The sequence below is a fragment of the Sprattus sprattus genome (assembly GCF_963457725.1).
Source record: "Sprattus sprattus genome assembly, chromosome: 15".
Classification (NCBI taxonomy): Eukaryota; Metazoa; Chordata; class Actinopteri; order Clupeiformes; family Clupeidae; genus Sprattus; species Sprattus sprattus.
The window spans coordinates 3,981,832-4,000,278 of record NC_137913.1 but is presented as its reverse complement, the minus strand read 5'-3'; the positions used below and the strand labels follow the sequence as shown (position 1 = coordinate 4,000,278).

The following is an 18,447-nucleotide window of genomic DNA, read 5'->3' as shown; positions in this document are numbered from 1 at the left end:
TATTTTTACTCAATCATTTTCACTCTACTGATGATGTCAGGGTCTTGTACGTTCACCATTGTGGCAAGCATATTTTACACAGCCTTTGATTTGGTCCCATTTAGGTAGGCATCAAACAAAACCAAAAGCTGAAAGAAGATATAAATATATTTTTATTTGTAAACCATTCATACATCCATATATGATTCATTCAAAAAGCTCCAAAATACATTCCAAAATAGATCTAACACCTGAATATATTGCCATGTTTATGAACAGCTAAACTTATCTGTCCATTCAGGTGGAACTCTGTTGTGAGGTAATTCCCAATATATTCGCTATAAATGACATCGCAGAACACCCATATCTGCGCTATATGTCTTTGGAAATTTGCATTGCATGTTGGCAGCTTGGAGTGGCACACAGCGCGAGTCACTTTTGCCCAGACACTTTCTATGGTGCGCGGTTCACAGTTCACTTCGCTGATTATCCATTTTGCTCTTTGGTGCAGCTGAAGGCTGTGTCTTTCAATAACCTTTTGGAACTGCTTGGAGAGTGTCTGGGTGCTCCCGCTCAATGTAACTCCTGGGGCGAAGACACTCCATGAGCGTCTAAACTTCTTAGGTGCGTTTTCAATCTCCTCTGACGTCTTGACAGAGTTGCTAGCATCTGCGCGTTCCAAAAGTGTCACCTGAGGTTTCTCTCCTTTGTTCCCTCCGAGCGAAGAAGTGGCCTGTGGTCGTTCTGTTGACGGTAGCAATGGCTCCGAAGACGGCTGATGAGAGTGCAGCCTCGTTAACTCCTCAGGCAGAACGACTGGTGGTGCCTTCTGAGGTCTGATGGGCAGACATAGGTCCTTATGCGTTGGAAACCATGGCTCAAAGGCTGGCAGTATACGGCGAGTGAAATTCTCCAGTGCCCTCTCAGAGAAGAGGACCATATCGCTTGGACTGTCATTGTTGATCTTATAGTGCAACACTACATCCATTCAAATTATGGTGATTGGCTGCCAACGGTCAGGAGCTATGCCAAGTTATTTTGCTCCAGTTTGCCACTTGCAGAAGTTGTTACAAAGTCCTAGGAACAGTCGGTTCAATAAAACACTGGCGAGTGATGTGAAATGTTATCTAGCTTATCCATAGTTTAGATAACAAATCTGCAAACGTTAGCTCAGTGATCTATACGCCATTCTCTTCTTAGAAGACAGATACGATTGTGCTTTTAAATAGCGTTACTCAGGGATAGCAAATGTTTATTTACCTCTGATCTAATCGTAGCGCTGCTAGCTGCGTGTAGCCAGCGTAAATAACGGAAATGTCAATATGGCGGCGTTAGTTTTTTTTTTTCAAAATAAAAGTTGTATTCATCAGTTTACTTTTTAGTTATAGTATTCAAATGCAGGAAAATACTTAAGTAAACTAAATGTCAAGGTTGGAAAATACAAATGACGTGAATAAGGCTTGACATGCCTTTTCTAAGAAGCTTTTAGTGTTATCTAAATAAACAGGCTTCTTGTTACTTGTTACAAATACTTCCTGGGAAATGCCATATCCAAAATGTACAACCAAGTTATTACGTTGTTTGAACTTCTACATTAGTTCTTCCACCTGCTTGAGGTTGAGGGTTGAAAGATGCGCCATAAAAATTGCAAAAATATTTGGACTACATCAGTCACCTACTGACAAACTTGAAATTAGGTGGTAAAGAAAAGAAGAAATTGTGCCCCATTGGTGTAGGGGTGAAATGAAACCCTCCTAACACATTTAAGAAACAATATAGGTATTTAGGCCTGTAGGTCCCATGTCATGGTGAGCCCCAGCCAATCACATCCACCAGGCATCCCAGGTCATGGTAAGCCCTACACTGTAAAATGTTACCAGAGTTTTACAATATTTTACTGATATATTTCACAATAAATCATCGTAATGTTACTTTACAGGCTTTACCTGTAATAATCACAATGTCATGTTGTAATGTAGACTTTACTGTGAAATCAATGTAGACACAGTAAGTTACTGTGAAAAAAAACGATACCGGGATTTCACAGCAGTGTATAGGGTTATTTTACAGTAAAATACTCTATTCAAATCATCCTTTGAGATAACCCAATACATTACTGTAAATTTGAATTGCACTTGAACTACGCTGTATTCTGGGCTCAAGAAGAGACAGTTGGATCCACGGTGACTACAGACGCAGGCAGCACATGATAGAAGAGCGCGAAGGTGGATACACTACAGCACATGAGCTAGATAGAAGATAAAGGTAAGGTTGACAGAGAGCTTGTCACAACTCTATAATAATAACGTTTTAATAACGTTCGTTGTCTGGGTTAGTAAATTAACGATCTTTTGGATCAAGGTCAGGTCACTTAAAGAACCACTTTTTGAGAAATTCCAAAAGCTGTTTTCTCCGTGAAGCTTTGCCTCACAGAGAAGAAACTTATCTTTGTAAAATTCTAATTGTGAGTTTCCATTTAAGGTTAATGGTCTCCACATGTCAATTTTAGTCATAGTGTGTTAGTTATTTGACGGAGAATACTCGAATTAGCGTGAAAGTTAAAGGAAGCTAACGTTAGCCTCCAGCTGCAGCAACCAGCTAAGTAATTTTAAACAATTTTTCCCCGCGAAGATTTTCCTCACAGACAAGTAATGTATAGTTGTTTTGGATGTGTAGTTGTTTTGGAAAGCTCAAATGATGTGTTCTCATTTAATGCTGTCCACATGTCCAGGTATAGAGTGTGTAATTCGACTGAGAATACACAAATAAGCGTGACAGTTATAGTAAGCTAACGTTAGCCTCCAGCTAAGTAATTTTAAAGCCATTTTCCCCGCCAAGATTTTCCTCACAGACAAGTAATGTATAGTTGTTTTGGAAAGCTCAAATGATGTGTTCTCAATTAATATTCTCCTCGTGTCCAGGTATAGAGTGTGTTATTCGACTGAGAATACACAAATTAGCGTGAAAGTTAAAGTAAACGTTAGCCTCCAGATGCAGCAACTAGGCTATGTCATTTCAAAGGAGCTAATTTTAGCCTCCTGATTTGCGTTGCTTATATCAATCTTGCTTGGCTTTCAATACTAACTTATTTGGTGCATGTGCCTTGGATAAACAATGCCATATTAAATCTGTAAAACTGAAAGTTGTCTTTGCTTATTGTTTACAGGTGCTTCTTGGGCATCAACCCAGAGCAAGGCTCGAAGAAGAGGCGTGGAGGGATAAATGCAAATGTCAGCACACTCCAGAGAAAGCTTGTCGACTTCGAGTGGTCATTGTACATTTTTAATTGTTTTTGCATTTTTTTTTTTTTTGTAATTGCATTTAATTTTTGTTTATATATGTTCCGAAGTTTTGTTTATATTTGATATGGTTTGAAGACGTTCTGGAGTGTTGTGTGTAATTTGACGTGTTTTAAACTTTTTTCGTTGTGTATTAGGATATTGATTAATGAATTTGACGTGTTTTTAACTTTTGCTTTTTGTATTTGGGTTTTTTAGTTCTAGGGTTAGGGTATTGAGTAATGAATTTGACATGTTTCAAACCTTCAGTAATTGTTATGTAATTGGGTATTGATTTTTTTGCGTGTTTTTAAACCTTTTTTATTGTAATGTATTTAGGTATTGAATAATAAATATGACGTGTTTTAAACCTTCATGAATTTGTATGTATTTGGGTATTGAGTAATGAATTTAAAAAGTTAAAATTAGTATTGTCTTTGTTCTTGCTTTGACTTTTAATTTAGCAAATCCAAAGCACATTTGTGTGGTAAAATCAGTTAACAAGTCAAATGTGCAGTACTTAAATTGTAAATGTACAGTATAATGTACTAGTTGCATAACTTAAGTTTTACAGTAAAAATACTGTAAATTATATACAGCAAGACGATGTAATTCCACAGCTACATACTGCCAAATCACAGTAATCCAATGGCATTAAACTGTGAAATTACAATATACTGCTGTAGTTGCATTGCATTTTACTGTGAAATTTTTACAGTTCATTACTGTAAAACATGTACAGTACATTACTGTGAAATATTTACAATAAATTACTGTAAAATTACCGTGAAATGAATGCAATTAGGAACCAGTAATTTACTGTAAAATTACGGTGAAATATTTTACAGTGTAGCCAATCACATCCACCAGGCGTCCTGTCACCGTAAGCCCCAGCCAATCACATCCACCAGGCGTCCCAGGTGATTGTGAGCCCCAGCCAATCACATCCAATAGGCGTCCCAGGTGATTATGAGCCCCAGCCAATCACATCCACCAGGCCTATGATGAACTGGGAAAACAACACAACTATTCACCCTTGATATGGGGGTGGAATGAAATCCTCATAGCATATACTTTCAGAAAATAACTGGATAATAGAACCTGAATAGCTTTTGTACCAGGGCACACCGAGCGACTGTAGGCCTCATTGCCTATTGGACACATTCAAAATGTGTGGCAGGGAAATGTGATTCATGCACATGCCTTTCCTTCTCTTCAATAAAACGTGTGGAGCTTTATCCCAAAGACAGAAAGGAATGTTGACTGTCCTTTGTTCACCAGCTGATACATAAAAACATTCAGTATTCCTCTATGTGTGGGTGTGTGTGTTAACAATATGTATTGTATGTCCACATAGTGGAATAAATAATGTTCAACTCACTGTTCTGCCTATTCATATGAAACACTGCTGGTGTTTATGTAGGCCCATAGCTGATTTATTCAGTCATGTGTATGGTGTGTTGTGGCTCATGAGCAGTATAAATACAAATATATTTTGTCAGCAATAAGTCCCATGGTGTGAATTGCAACTTAATTGAGGTGGAGATTTATAATAGATTAAATGGAAACACATCTTGAGAAATAATAAACACCAAGCATCTAAATGTTGTGTTGATAAAAGGCCACTCTCTCATTTAATGTAGTTATTTGCAAGACAAGTCTGCTCACATTATCAAATGTGCAGATGCAATGTCGCTAGTTAGGAGCACAACAGGCCTATGTCGTGCAAAAACGTTGACACATTTACCAGGCCGATTTGAAATGGACTTTTATGACTGTTTTCGTCGCCATATTGCCACCCATCATCGCTTATTGTCGCTAGCTCCACGGAACTCGCTGCTGGGCTTCGTGTCTTCTTCTCTTGTATCTTAGAGTCTCTTAGAGTAGGCTCTGCTGCCCTCTACTGGAACACCACGAATACAAAACCCACCATAGATTGTTAGAAAGTATAAAAGCACCGGGGGGAAACTAAACAGGCTGTTAATACATATGTTAATACATGTGTGTATTTCCAATTTTAAAAATGAATGAAGGGATGTCAAAAGCTGCGATACAAGTAGTTGCCCATACAGTTGCCCATACAAGATACAACTCCACAACAGAGGGTGGCGATAATCTAAAATTCAGCATGCGCCAACACCCCACACATAAAGGAAGAAGAATCAGAACAGTGCCGTGGAGCTCCCACTTGAGCTAAAAAGCTACGTGTACTTACGGCTACTTGTATCATCGTTTCTCTATGTGATTATAAAATGGCCCATCTGACAACAAATCCTGACGCGCAAGAGAGGTTGGTTAAAAATATGGAATGCTGTTCACGTTGGATTGTTCTTTGTCATTCAACTTATCGTTACTAAACGTTAATGTTACCTACTTTACTGCTAAGCTATGGGAAGCCGTAGTCGTTGTTGGGCAGTCAACGTTAGCTGGCTAGCCTGTTGGCAAAAAGCATTTAGGAATTCTTTCCAGCAATGTTGGTAAAGACTGATTGTATTAGCATTAGTACACATTACATTACTTGTGGTTTGCTGCTGTTTTTATGCTTCTTCAAGTTGTTAATTTGATTCTTGAGAGGTCCATCGCAATGCAAGCAAACGGGGTTTGGGGTGTAAGATCCTTGACACAGCACAACTTTGAAATTAATTTGTTTCCCCCTTTCAGGTACATATGCCTTTATCCTATATATATCAACAGTAAGAAAACCTTAGCCGAGGGCCGCAGAATACCTGCGGAAAAGGTAAGACGCCTCGTCTATAAATGAATATTCATCCTCGTGAACGACGAGTTTGTGTGCGATTGTACACTACATGTACAGTACATATATGCTTACAAACCAAGTGTACATATAGTGTACACTAATGGGGTTATTACTGACTGTGTTTATTGTGTTGTACTGTGTAGCAGTAACAGAGGTAATTTCCAGATCATCCAATTTGTTGGACAGACTATGTTGCATAAGTGTACACATTTTAAACACAAACGTTTTTTGTTTGTTTGTTTGTTTGTTTTTTTGCAGGGTGTTGAGAACCCGACATGTGCAGAGATCCGGGATGTTTTGACAGCGGCAGGAGTGAATGTTCTGGTGGAGGTGAGGCATCAGCCACACACGATCATTCGCTCTGGAAAGCAAAGGCACAGACCAGGCATCATGTCATTTTGTACTGTTGTGTGATCTCCTGTAGAACAAGATGCACCCTCGCGAGTGGAACAGGGATGTTCAGTTCAGGGGGAGAGTTCGTGTCCAGATCAAACAGGAGGACGGAAACCCGTGTCAAGAGAAGTTTGCCTCACGTGAGTGTTGTTGTCTTATGTGAAGATGGTAATTCAACAACTATTTTGTGAAAATAGTTCAATGTGGTAATAAATGTGTATAGTGCCATTAACAAAGCATTTACAGATAGTCCCACGTTGTATTGAAGTAGGCTACTCAATTAATCACATCTCTGCAGATGCACCCAAACTACACACAAACCGATTTTAGATTAAGTCTTAATGTCCAGCAAGCAGTAGAAATTGTTCAAATATGAATACAGTCAATCAAGACCCCTCATCCCTATTGGCCTGGGAGGATGTCCTATGTGTCTCCGTTATACTGTATAATGAACAGATAGCGCACACAATGCATACCATAATTCGAGAATAATGGAAATAGAATAACATGTTATCACCTATTTTTTTGAGTTGAGCTCTTTAAGAGAGAATGGATCAGTGTGTGGCAGTAACGCACACACGCACACGCACACGCACACACACACACACACGCACACACACACACACACACAAACAAACACAAACTCTCAGTGATCAGATGAGTGTGTGGCAGTAACACACACACACACACACACACACACACAGTAACACAAACTCTCAGTGATCAGATGAGTGTGTGGAAGTAACACACACACACACACACACACACACACACACACAGTAACACAAACTCTCAGTGATCAGATGAGTGTGTGGCAGTAACACACACACACACACACACACACACAGTAACACAAACTCTCAGTGATCAGATGAGTGTGTGGCAGTAACACACACACACACACACACACAGTAACACAAACTCTCAGTGATCAGATGGGTGTGTGGCAGTAACACACACACACACACACACACAGTAACACAAACTCTCAGTGATCAGATGGGTGTGTGGCAGTAACACACACACACACACACACACACAGTAACACAAACTCTCAGTGATCAGACGAGTGTGTGGCAGTACCACAAACTCTCAGTGATCAGATGGGTGTGTGGGAGTAAAGCAAAGATATGTGTTTGTAGATAGACTTTAGTATCGTAAGACTACACCTTGGAAATACTGTCAGTGATTCCTCTTTTCTGAAGCGAGTGTCACTTCACTTTGTTATATACAGTCAACTCATCCCAACCCATGTACACGGTACACAGCCACCTGTGTACTCCTTAAATCCTGACCTGAAATGCTGGTTCTCCTCATCTCTTCACCGATGTAGTTTAAGAAGAACGTGTTCCGTTCTGTTCTTCCCAGGTAAAGACGTGATGTTCTACGCGGCGGAGATGATCCCGAAGCTGAAGACGAGGACACAGAAGACTGGAGGAGGAGAGACGGGAGCCCAGCAGGGGGAGGGAGGGAAGAAGGGAAAGAAGAAGAAGAAGTAGAGTGGCTGTCTCTCTGTCTCTCTGTCTCTCTGTCCTGTCTGTCTCTCTGTCTGTCTCTGTCTGTCTGTCTGTCTGTCTGTCTCACTGTCTCTCCTGTCTGTCTGTCTGTCTGTCTGTCTCTCTGTCTCTCTGTCCTGTCTGTCTGTCCTGTCTCTCTGTGTGTCTGTCTGTCCTGTCTCTCTGTGTGTCTGTCTGTCCTGTCTGTCTGTCTGTCTGTCTGTCTGTCTGTCTGTCTGTCTGTCTGTCTGTGTGTCTGCCTGTCTGTCTGTCTGTCTGTCTGTCTGTCTGTCTGTGTGTGTCTATCCACCTGTGTTGATTTGTTGTGTTCTGGAGCTTAACAGCTTTATTCAATCCAAACTGAAGGTTGTCAAATTGTAGCCATCCTCAGGTGAACATGCTGGTCAAACATTATTTGTTGAGGATGTAAATTCCATGTTTTCAAACAGTGTCTTGATTTGATGGAGCTTCTGTTCCTCAGTAGCTCGCTGCTAAATCTGTAGTCTGCAGACAGCATTCAAACACAATGACCCACAGTGAAAGAGACAAGCACCTCAAAGGATTGCCGTGATGGGGAAAAATAGCCAGATACCCAATCCTGAAGTGTTTTTCACTTTTTTCTCTTCATCTGGAAAATGGCAAACTCCCTCTTTTTTTCTTGACACGTTTCTTTTGTTTCAACATGGGGAATATGGCAAACTCCTTTATTTTGTTTCACAATGACTTTTGGCAAAAGCAAGTTTTTTTTTTTATGAAGAACAGAAGAGGCAAATTCTTGAGTTTCTGAAAATATAGCTTGACCTCTACACGGCCATGTTATGGACAAATGTGATAGAAATAGTAGAAACAAGAGCTTTACGTTCTAGCGACACATACAACCTGTGGCCACATATTTGTATTCTACTCACCTGTCTTAAGTCATGGCTGTGCTTGAATTTCATCAACACAGTATTTGATCTTCTTTTCCAGTAGAAATGGTCTTAGTTCTGTTGACGGATGTCTTATTTAATTATGAAAAAGTCACCACATTTGATGCAATAAAGGATTTGGAAATACTGAATACATTTTTTGGCATAATTTGTTGTTTCAGAGGCTAATTAACATGGAGTATTAACAGTAACACAAAGACCTTTTTAGGGTTTAAAATTGCCACCAGGTTTTTTAAGGAGTGTCTAAATCCTGGAGAGTTTTGTATTCATCACCCCTAAGCTAACCAGAAAGTCCTCAGCAGTTCTTGGGGTAGAAATACATAATGTGTATGATGCCATATTTATTAAACGCAAGATCACCAACCTCGTCTTGGCTAACTTTAGTAACACATTAACATATTTAGCTGTGCTAAGCTGGAACCCAAGACGGTGTGATGTGAATGCAAACACAAATATGTGTGAATAGAGAGCATGATCATGGAATAGACCTGAAGCAGAATAAACCATAAATGTATCATCAGTGATAAATATACAATGGAAAGACATTTTACTACATCGTTTTAAAATGTATTTTGTGGTGTGGTGGAAAATGGGTCCCAGCATATGCAAAGAGTCATGCTTCTTAGCCATGTCTACAACATGAAGAAGCAAGGAGCTATGTCTACAACATGAGGGAGCTATGTCTACAACATGAAGGAGCCATGTCTACAACATGAGGGAGCTCTGATTCATGTGTACAACAGGAATGAGCAAAAATTGCTGAATGACTTCTTCACTTGCAGGTCAGATGTCATTAGTTCAGCTTTCAAAAGATTGTACAAAATTCAATTCAATTCATTTTTATTTATATAGCGCCATAACAATACAATTGCTTCTAGGCGCCCAGAGCCTGAACCCCCTTAGTGCAAGCACAATGGCAACAGGGACAAGAAAAAAAACTCCCTGTTAGGCAGGAAGAAACCTTACAAAATGACTCGGATCATGCCCTTGAGTTTTCCACGTTACCATGGTAACATCTTATTCTCACCCACCCTGGGTTTCTACAAGTAAATCAGGTGTACAGACTACAGCAGCGGTCCACAGCGGAGACAGTCTAGACTAGGAGGGTGTATGTTGGTGTGGGTGTGTGTGTGTGATCTATCTTTCCATCCATCCCTCCATCCAACACTTGTTAGTCGGGCGGGGTGGCATGAGGTGGGGATGATCTTACTCCAACTTCAGTACCAGGACTAAGAGTAAGGCAAGTGCGGCTGGTAGTTTAGATATGAATACTTTCATACTTTGGTCAGATAAGCAAAGGCTGTAGAAGTGGATTCATTCCGATGTTGCGCAGAGTTCTTATCGCATGTTGAATGTACTTAGGTGATTATTTGCAGTATTTTGAGGTAGAACGGTTGTTAATGTCTAAGCTATATGTAAGCTATATGTTAATACAAGGTCAGTGAAGGTCAACACCCCAATAGAGTCTATTAGTGATTGGAATGTGATTGTAAGATTGTTGTTTCCATTTTCTGTGGATATTAAAATATCTCTCATGAGGAATGTATAACGGAAATCAGAGAACTCGGATAAGAATTCAGTTTGTAGTGTCACAAGACTGACTGAAGTCAGTGTGGAGTGTCACAAGAGTGAGTGGAGTCAGTGTGTCACAAGACTGACTGAAGTCAGTGTGGAGTGTCACAAGAGTGACTGGAGTCAGTGTGTCACAAGAGTGACTGAAGTCAGTGTGTAGTGTCACAAGAGTGAGTGAAGTCAGTGTGTAGTGTCACAAGAGTGAGTGAAGTCAGTGTGTAGTGTCACAAGAGTGAGTGAAGTCAGTGTGTAGTGTCACAAGAGTGAGTTAAGTCAGTGTGGAGTGTCACAAGAGTGAGTGAAGTCAGTGTGTAGTGTCACAAGAGTGAGTGAAGTCAGTGTGTAGTGTCACAAGAGTGAGTGAAGTCAGTGTGTAGTGTCACAAGAGTGAGTGAAGTCAGTGTGTAGTGTCACAAGAGTGAGTGAAGTCAGTGTGTAGTGTCACAAGAGTGAGTTAAGTCAGTGTGGAGTGTCACAAGAGTGAGTGAAGTCTCTGTGTCACAAGAGTGAGTGAAGTCAGTGTGTAGTGTCACAAGAGTGAGTGAAGTCTCTGTGTCACAAGAGTGAGTGAAGTCAGTATGTCACAAGAGTGAGTGAAGTCAGTGTGTAGTGTCACAAGAGTGACTGTAGTCAGTGTGTAGTGTCACAAGAGTGAGTGAAGTCAGTGTGTAGTGTCACAAGAGTGAGTGAAGTCTCTGTGTCACAAGAGTGAGTGAAGTCAGTATGTCACAAGAGTGAGTGAAGTCAGTGTGTAGTGTCACAAGAGTGAGTGAAGTCAGTGTGTAGTGTCACAAGAGTGACTGTAGTCAGTGTGTAGGGTCACAAGAGTGACTGAAGTCAGTGTGGAGTGTCACACGAGTGAGTGAAGTCAGTGTGTAGTGTCACAAGAGTGAGTGGAGTCAGTATGTAGTGTCACAAGAGTGAGTGAAGTCAGTGTGTAGTGTCACACGAGTGAGTGAAGTCAGTATGTCACAAGAGTGCCTGAAGTGAGTGTGTAGTGTCACAAGAGTGACTGAGGGGTGGTTTTCCAGTTTGGGTGTATAAGATGAAGTATGAGAACTTCAAATGATTTGAATTTAAATTCAGGTCTTTGAAAAATTGTTGCTACTCCACCTCCATGCCCTGTCCTGCGGCCTGTGGCAGAAAACATGACGGGGAGGGTTAGACTTGTTCAAGGCTACGTATTCGTCTGATTTTAGCCCTGTTTCAGTTTGCAAATCTATAGTAAAGACGAAAGCTAAACATCCATTTGCTTTTGAAGGATAAAAAAATTCTACTCTTTCACTAGTAACAATAAGATTGTTTTACATGGTTAAAAATACCTCAGCAACAGCCTCTCTCACATGTGTGGAAGGAAAACATTCCCAACACCTGAGGAGAGTGTGAATCAGTCTTTGGTCTCATGACAGCACCTGTCAGCAGATCAAGCTTTATATTTCAAGTTTATTATTCTGGTGAGTGGGAGTGGTGGGTCACACATAAACACACACACACACACGACACACACACACACACACACACACACTCACACACACGGGACACACACGGGACACACACACACACACACACACACACACACACACACACACACACACGGGACACACACACACACACACACACACACACACACACACACACACATACACACACACACACACACACACGGGACACACACACACACACGGGACACACACACACACACACACGACACACACACACACACACGGGACACACACACACACACTCACACTCACACACACACACACACACACACACACACACACACACACACACACGGGACATAAACACATGGTCTCATTCTGGCTCCGGCCTGCCAGCCTATCCCAGGGGAGGGGGCATTCTGTCATGTCCTTCACACCACCTGTTGCGCTCGCAGGTCTGTGAGACGCCCCCTGGTGTGATGTGAGTGCTCACAGACCACACGGATACAGTTGCTGTGCCAACAACAAGATTTCAATGACGCCTGCATCCCCATTATAGTCTTAATATAGTGTGGAAGGAGTGGTCCGTCCGCTCTGTGTGTCCTTAACCTCAACTGTTGACGATCATGGTTGGCTATGTTTTAAAAACAATAAAAAAAGTACTGTTAAATAAATCTGGAGAAAGTTCAATGATAGAAAGTAGCCTACCTGTCATACTTGTTTGTACAAACAAAAAAAAGTGTTTCCTCATTGGATGACTATGTATTCACCAAGGTCTTGGCCGGCTGTAAATCAATCACGGTCTGCTGTCTTAGATCACCTAAAGAGTTTGTCAGCTGACACGCATCCATAAATATCCCCCTGTTGTTGACAGTCGAATGGGATACGAGCTGTCCAGTGCACATAAATATCTTTGTTGGTGTCCTTAAAAGAACAATGTGGATGAGTTTTCTCCTAGCTACACTACAAACTGGTCTAATGTTATGAGTCAATAACAAAGTTAGTGTTTTGGTAAATGATAAATGGTGTGAACAAAAACCCAAAGAACTTTACTGACAGAGACGTTACATCTGAATAATTTACTGACACAAAGACGTTACATCTGAATAATTTACTGACACAGAAACGTTACATCTGAATAATACACTGACACAGAAACATTACATCTGAATAATACACTTACACAAAGACGTTACATCTGAATAATTTACTGACTCAGAGACGTAACATCTGAATAATTTAATGACTCAGAGACGTTACATCTGAAAAATATACTGACACAAAGACGTTTCATCTGAATAACATACTGACACAGAAATGTTACATCTGAATAATTCACTGAGTCAGAGACGTTACATCTGAATAATTTATTGTCAACAGCAGACTTTTTTTGTGGCGGGGGCTATTGTTTGAGTGGGAGCGGAGGCTGGGGCTGGATCGGCGTCGGGAATAGGATCATTCCTGCTCTGTGGGCTCCATCACCATTTCTGGCTTTTCAATCTTCATCTCCGAGTCTACCTCAGCGTTCTCAGGAATCACAACATTCTCCTCCATTTGTTTTGTCTCAGTCCCCACATTCTCAACTGCCACATCTGTCCCCACATTATCAACTGCCACATCTGTCCCCACATTCTCAACTGCCACATCTGTCCCCACATTCTCAACTGCCACATCTGTCCCCACATTCTCAACTGCCACCTCTGTCCCCACATTCTCAACTGCCACATCTGTCCCCACTGCCTCCTCTGGCACCTCTTGCTCTTCAGAATTCTCATTTTGTTCCATCTCTCCCCTCTGCTCCATCTCCTCTACACCCTCGGTCTCCTGCCCCTCTTCATTCTCCGTCTCTTGCCCCTCTACGCCCTCCATCTCCTGCCCCTCTTCAGCCTCTGCGTTGTGTTTCGCTTCATCCTCCTCCTTCTGTTTCTTGTCCCCCCTCTGCTTTCGTTCCTCCTTGTTCTTCTTCAGCAATTCATCGTCGAAGTTCTTCAGATGTTTGGTTCGGCTTTCCAGTCTCCTGACCCACTCATCTCTCAGCCTGTAGCAGTCCAACCACGCAACAAGTGAGGACATCTCATTCATGGCACTGGGTTAGGAACAAACACTGGACAAGAGTTACTATAGTTACTAAGAAACTAACAAACACTGGACAACAGTTACTATATTTACTAAGAAACTAACAAACACTGGACAAGAGGTACTATAGTTACTAAGAAACTAACAAACACTGGACAAGAGTTACTTTAGTTAACAAGACGTAACGCAAAGCGTTACAAAATATGACCGCCAAACTGTTCAGTAGGTTTTGGCACAGAATGAGTCAGGGTTGTCAGTGTGTTTGTGTGTTTTTATGTGTTTTGTGTGTGTAAATTGGTTTTTGTTTCATTTTTATGTAGGAAATATTTGTGATAGATTTTGATGATTTGGTTATGTAATGTTTTGTGTACTACTTTTTTGTGGATTGTTTTGGTATATTTTTCTTTTGCAATGTAGTTTGTTAAAACAGGTCACATAAAGTTGTTAAGAAAAGTTGAATTGACCCAAACACAATATGTTGTTTTCAGAATTGCTTTTTCATTTTTAACTAGGTGGCGCTATACATAAAATGAGTGGTTATGGGATGGGTTGACATGGCCCCTTAAGACAAACAAAAAACATGTGGCCCTCCTAAGCCCAACAGTTCTCGGGATATTCGAAGAAAACTGTGTCAGGCCACCTACAGGCCAGTTGGTGTACAGTCACATAAAAACAAAATTATTGTATGGCCCCCCATGGACGGAATTGCACGAAACTTGGCATGCATTCAGAGGGTCTCATAATGAATTCTGTGCACTTTCGACAATAAGTTATAAGTGACTGGAGTTGTGAAGAGTGCATAGTTTGAGGGTCTGCCACGCCCACACCCTTCAAACTTTGTAAAAGATTCTCATAACTTTTAGTCGCCCTTGGCTGAAGAGTAACCTGACCACATTTCAAGGCGTTACCATTAAATCTGTCGGAGGAGTTCGATCAGATGTGAGGTGTGCAAACGCCGTCAAAACGCATCTTCCACTCAAAATGGCTGCCGCGCGGTGGTCATAATAAGAAACTAACAACCACTGGAAAAGAGTTACTATAGTTAATAAGAAACTAACAAACACTGGACAAGAGTTACTATAGTTACTAAGAAACTAACAAACACTGGACAAGAGTTACTATAGTTACTAAGAAACTAACAAACACTGGACAAGAGTTACTATAGTTACTAAGAAACTAACAAACACTGGACAAGAGTTACCATAGTTATTAGGAAAATAAAAGCATGCTTCTAAAAAGCCTTCAGTAGAATTTCCATTACTAGTCTTAAATCACAGTAGGACCACTTCTCCATATGTTTTGCAATTGTTTAGATCAACACAATCCAGTCCCACATGAAACCTTATTTGTTTTAGTATCTGCTTATATAAGTTACACAGCCCGACCGCTTCCACAACAGGACGGCGATAGGAGGCTATTCTTTTCTCAGCATCATGCGCTCAGTGGGCTAGCGTTATCTCTGGCACCGTCTTCACATTGATGTGGATTATTACATTTGGACGGGACTGCAGTTCTGCAGTGGTGGATAATCCTCTGACCTTAAGGCTTTGAGGGAGGCTGGGGCTATTACATGACACCAGGGGGAGGCTGAGTTCCGATGGTCTTTGCTGATCCGAAATGGATGCCATTACTCCTCGGCGGCCTTTCCCCAGATCCAGCTTCACCCCTTCCCTAATTGTCTTTCATCACGCACATTTATCCTACATATGTCTTACCAAGCTGGTTTCAGTCAAAGCTTTTTAAGCTTATCATGGTGATGAATCAAGTTTTGTGTCTATTTCTTGTATTTACATTAAGTTTTAACTTCGTAACCTGTTTTTGTACATTGCAAATTGGCAGAGATATCAGATTTTAGCATCTTTATTTCATTCCCCCTTTGTAGCATGCTGGTGTGTAACCTCCAGTCCAGTGCTGCTTGTGTGTAAATGATGTTAGTGGTAGAAAAGGGGCCGTGCGGTTGGTAAACACACGGATTTTTAAGCGTTTTTCAACATGTAAGCTTGTGGCGTAAAAGCATTTTTCTTACAAATATGCGGACACAGTTCAAATAGACACAAAACGATGTGTATAGCTCATTTGCATATTACAATTCATTTTCAAAGAAACGTGTAATACAAACATTTTTACTTTTCATGGGAACTTTCATTGTGTAAAGTTTTATTTTGATAGGAGAAAAGGAAAACGATTACATTTTTGGGGTGTTTTGTTGCCTGGGATTATTAGCACACATCTCGGATCGATTTCCTCAACTAGGATTTCTAAGGACGTTTTGTATGTTGTTCTGGACACCTCATAAATGATCTATTTTTTATTTTTTACAAAATCTTTTACAATTAGTTCTATTTTTGGCTCCAAAATGGGTTCCTTTGCCTGGACTATTGTTGGACAGGTATCTGACCAGACACGTCCTTTCGGGGGAAGGTATCTCAAAAACCGTTGATTTCGAACAGTCTATTAAGATAGCAAGTACAACAACATGTGACGTCATCACACTGTGTGTGCTTATTTGCGAGCTAGCAGCTACTGTTAGCGGCCTGGCTAACGGACACCTCGCTAACGAAATCAGACTATTTTTGTTAATCAATCATGGCATAATTACATAGTACACTGTTTATTTCTCGGTAACTTTTTTTTATTTAAATAAAAAAAAGCAAAGCAACTTGCATCGGTGAAACAGTGTTTGGGGACTTAGGGAGATGGCGCATAGATGTATGGGTAATAGGCAGCTTCAAGGCTGCTCCTATGCTCTCTTGAAAAATGACCGTTATGTGACGATTTCAAGGTATCTTATAATAGCGGAAGAGAAAGATTATGAGTTTTCCTTAGAAGGAAGGAAGAAAGGAAGGACGCATTTTAGAGCAGCACAACGGATCAATAGCTATTCGCTAACGGTATGCTAGCAGCTAAAACTCGAAAAAAAAACGAAATCTTTTGAAATGTGCTGACTTTGACATTACGACAAACTAGTTACTCAACGACTGTCCTTACACAGTCAAATATCAAGCAAGTGCAACGCAAGACAAAACCTGTAGTTTAGTAGCCTACACATTATTTTCCGTGTGGTAACTAAGCTATGTTTACGATACAGTATGTAAGGAGCTCATAAAGTGGTTATTTTTGTATATATGATAACTTTTTCCCACAAGATAGGGAAAAAACAATCACCTTATATTACTTCAGGGTGTTTTACACAAGTGTGTAAAACCTTTTAAATAAAAAGTGAAAGTGTTATTATGCAACTCCATGTCCATATATAGCGTGCCATTGTTTTGGCACCCCGCTTCGTGTGACGCGCATATGTGCTGCGCATACGCCCTTTTGTGCCACCGGGAACATTATTTATATGCCATACAGGCGGAATGTGACCTTTCCTATAGATCTATCATCATATAGAACTATCATCACTGACAGAGACGGATAGAGATAGATGTGAAGAGGACGTTTTATCCTTTCAGCATTTCTGTTGGTGGCGTAGTGTTGTGGGATGAAATGTATCTGTTTCACATTTAATTAATTAGGTTAGTATAGGATTCCATAGTATAACGTGAATTGAACTGGTAACTTAGCGTGGCCATTGATTCTGTCTGACCTGTTGGGTAAGGTTTTTATGAGCAAGAGAGTCACCCAGGGCTTGGAGGTAAGGGGATCCTATGTAAATAGTCTTATCTCTGGGGAGAAGAGCTGGCCACAGTGTAAGAGTACAAGGGAGGGGTTTTAGGTATAAGAGCTGAGTTTGCCCAGAGATAGATGGGCATTGTTATTGAACATTTCATGAACATGTAATGCTTGTAACAATGCTTCCGGTATCGTGAATAAATCTGCAGTACCACTCCAGTTGTACTGTAAATTTGACCACAGTGTAAATGCGAGAAAAGCTCTTGTAAGTGACCTACTTTGCCAGGGCACTCTTCTTCATTCTGCCCTCTTCGGTCCCTGAGACCTTGGAGTGCTTGTCTATCCTCTGTTCCCAGACGGACTGAATGAACATTTTGTCGTGGATTAAAGCCACATTCATCTACGAGCAGAAACAGAAATAGATAGAGATATAATCTGAATGAACATTTTGCCGTGGATTAAAGCCACATTCATCTGCGAGCAGAAACAGAAATAGATAGAGATATAATCTGAATGAACATTTTGTCGTGGATTAAAGCCACATTCATCTGCGAGCAGAAACAGAAATAGATAGAGATATAATGAGCTACTATGCCCACAAGCATATTTTTATATAAGAAAAGTTTAACTACAATTCAGTTCTCCCACCCCCAATACAAGATACAAGCTAAGCAGCTCTTGACATATTTCACAAACTTGACAAACAATGGATGGTGGTTTATCTATTCTGTCTTTGGTTTCTGTTTTGTGAATTACAAGTGTTTTAAAGTTGTTTTGTTACTGAACATAATTTATTTTATATGAGGTCCTGTTACAACACTTAGCAATTTTATTTAGTTGTGGAAAGTGGCAGAGTTCCAGTCTAACAGGACGACGAGTGGAGCAGTGTCACCCCACAGGTTCCTAAGC

At 40.7% G+C, this 18,447-nt stretch overlaps 2 protein-coding genes across 2 annotated transcripts; one reads left to right on the top strand and one right to left on the bottom strand.

Moving 5' to 3' along the window:
- Window positions 1-210: 210 nt before the first annotated feature.
- shld3 (shieldin complex subunit 3) lies at window positions 211-1,160 on the bottom strand. Its single transcript, XM_080852939.1, has one exon. It carries the CDS (start codon window positions 965-967, stop codon window positions 224-226), a length of 744 nt encoding a protein of 247 aa, XP_080709065.1. The 5' UTR covers window positions 968-1,160; the 3' UTR covers window positions 211-223.
- Window positions 1,161-5,417: 4,257 nt separating this feature from the next.
- srp19 (signal recognition particle 19) lies at window positions 5,418-8,964 on the top strand. The gene is made up of 5 exons (XM_080852360.1): window positions 5,418-5,547; window positions 5,919-5,994; window positions 6,274-6,345; window positions 6,440-6,548; window positions 7,777-8,964. The coding sequence occupies exons 1-5, from the start codon at window positions 5,510-5,512 to the stop codon at window positions 7,905-7,907; spliced, it is 426 nt and encodes a 141-aa protein (XP_080708486.1). The 5' UTR covers window positions 5,418-5,509; the 3' UTR covers window positions 7,908-8,964.
- Window positions 8,965-18,447: the final 9,483 nt, after the last annotated feature.

Bases quoted from the DNA above. Each gene is read 5' to 3' on its own strand.
- shld3 (XM_080852939.1), bottom strand. From the start codon at position 967: ATGGATGTAGTGTTGCACTATAAGATCAACAATGACAGTCCAAGCGAT.
- srp19 (XM_080852360.1), top strand. From the start codon at position 5,510: ATGGCCCATCTGACAACAAATCCTGACGCGCAAGAGAG. The intron at 5,548-5,918 runs GTTGGTTAAAAA...TCCCCCTTTCAG, and splicing joins AATCCTGACGCGCAAGAGAG to GTACATATGCCTTTATCCTA. The intron at 6,346-6,439 runs GTGAGGCATCAG...GATCTCCTGTAG, and splicing joins GAGTGAATGTTCTGGTGGAG to AACAAGATGCACCCTCGCGA.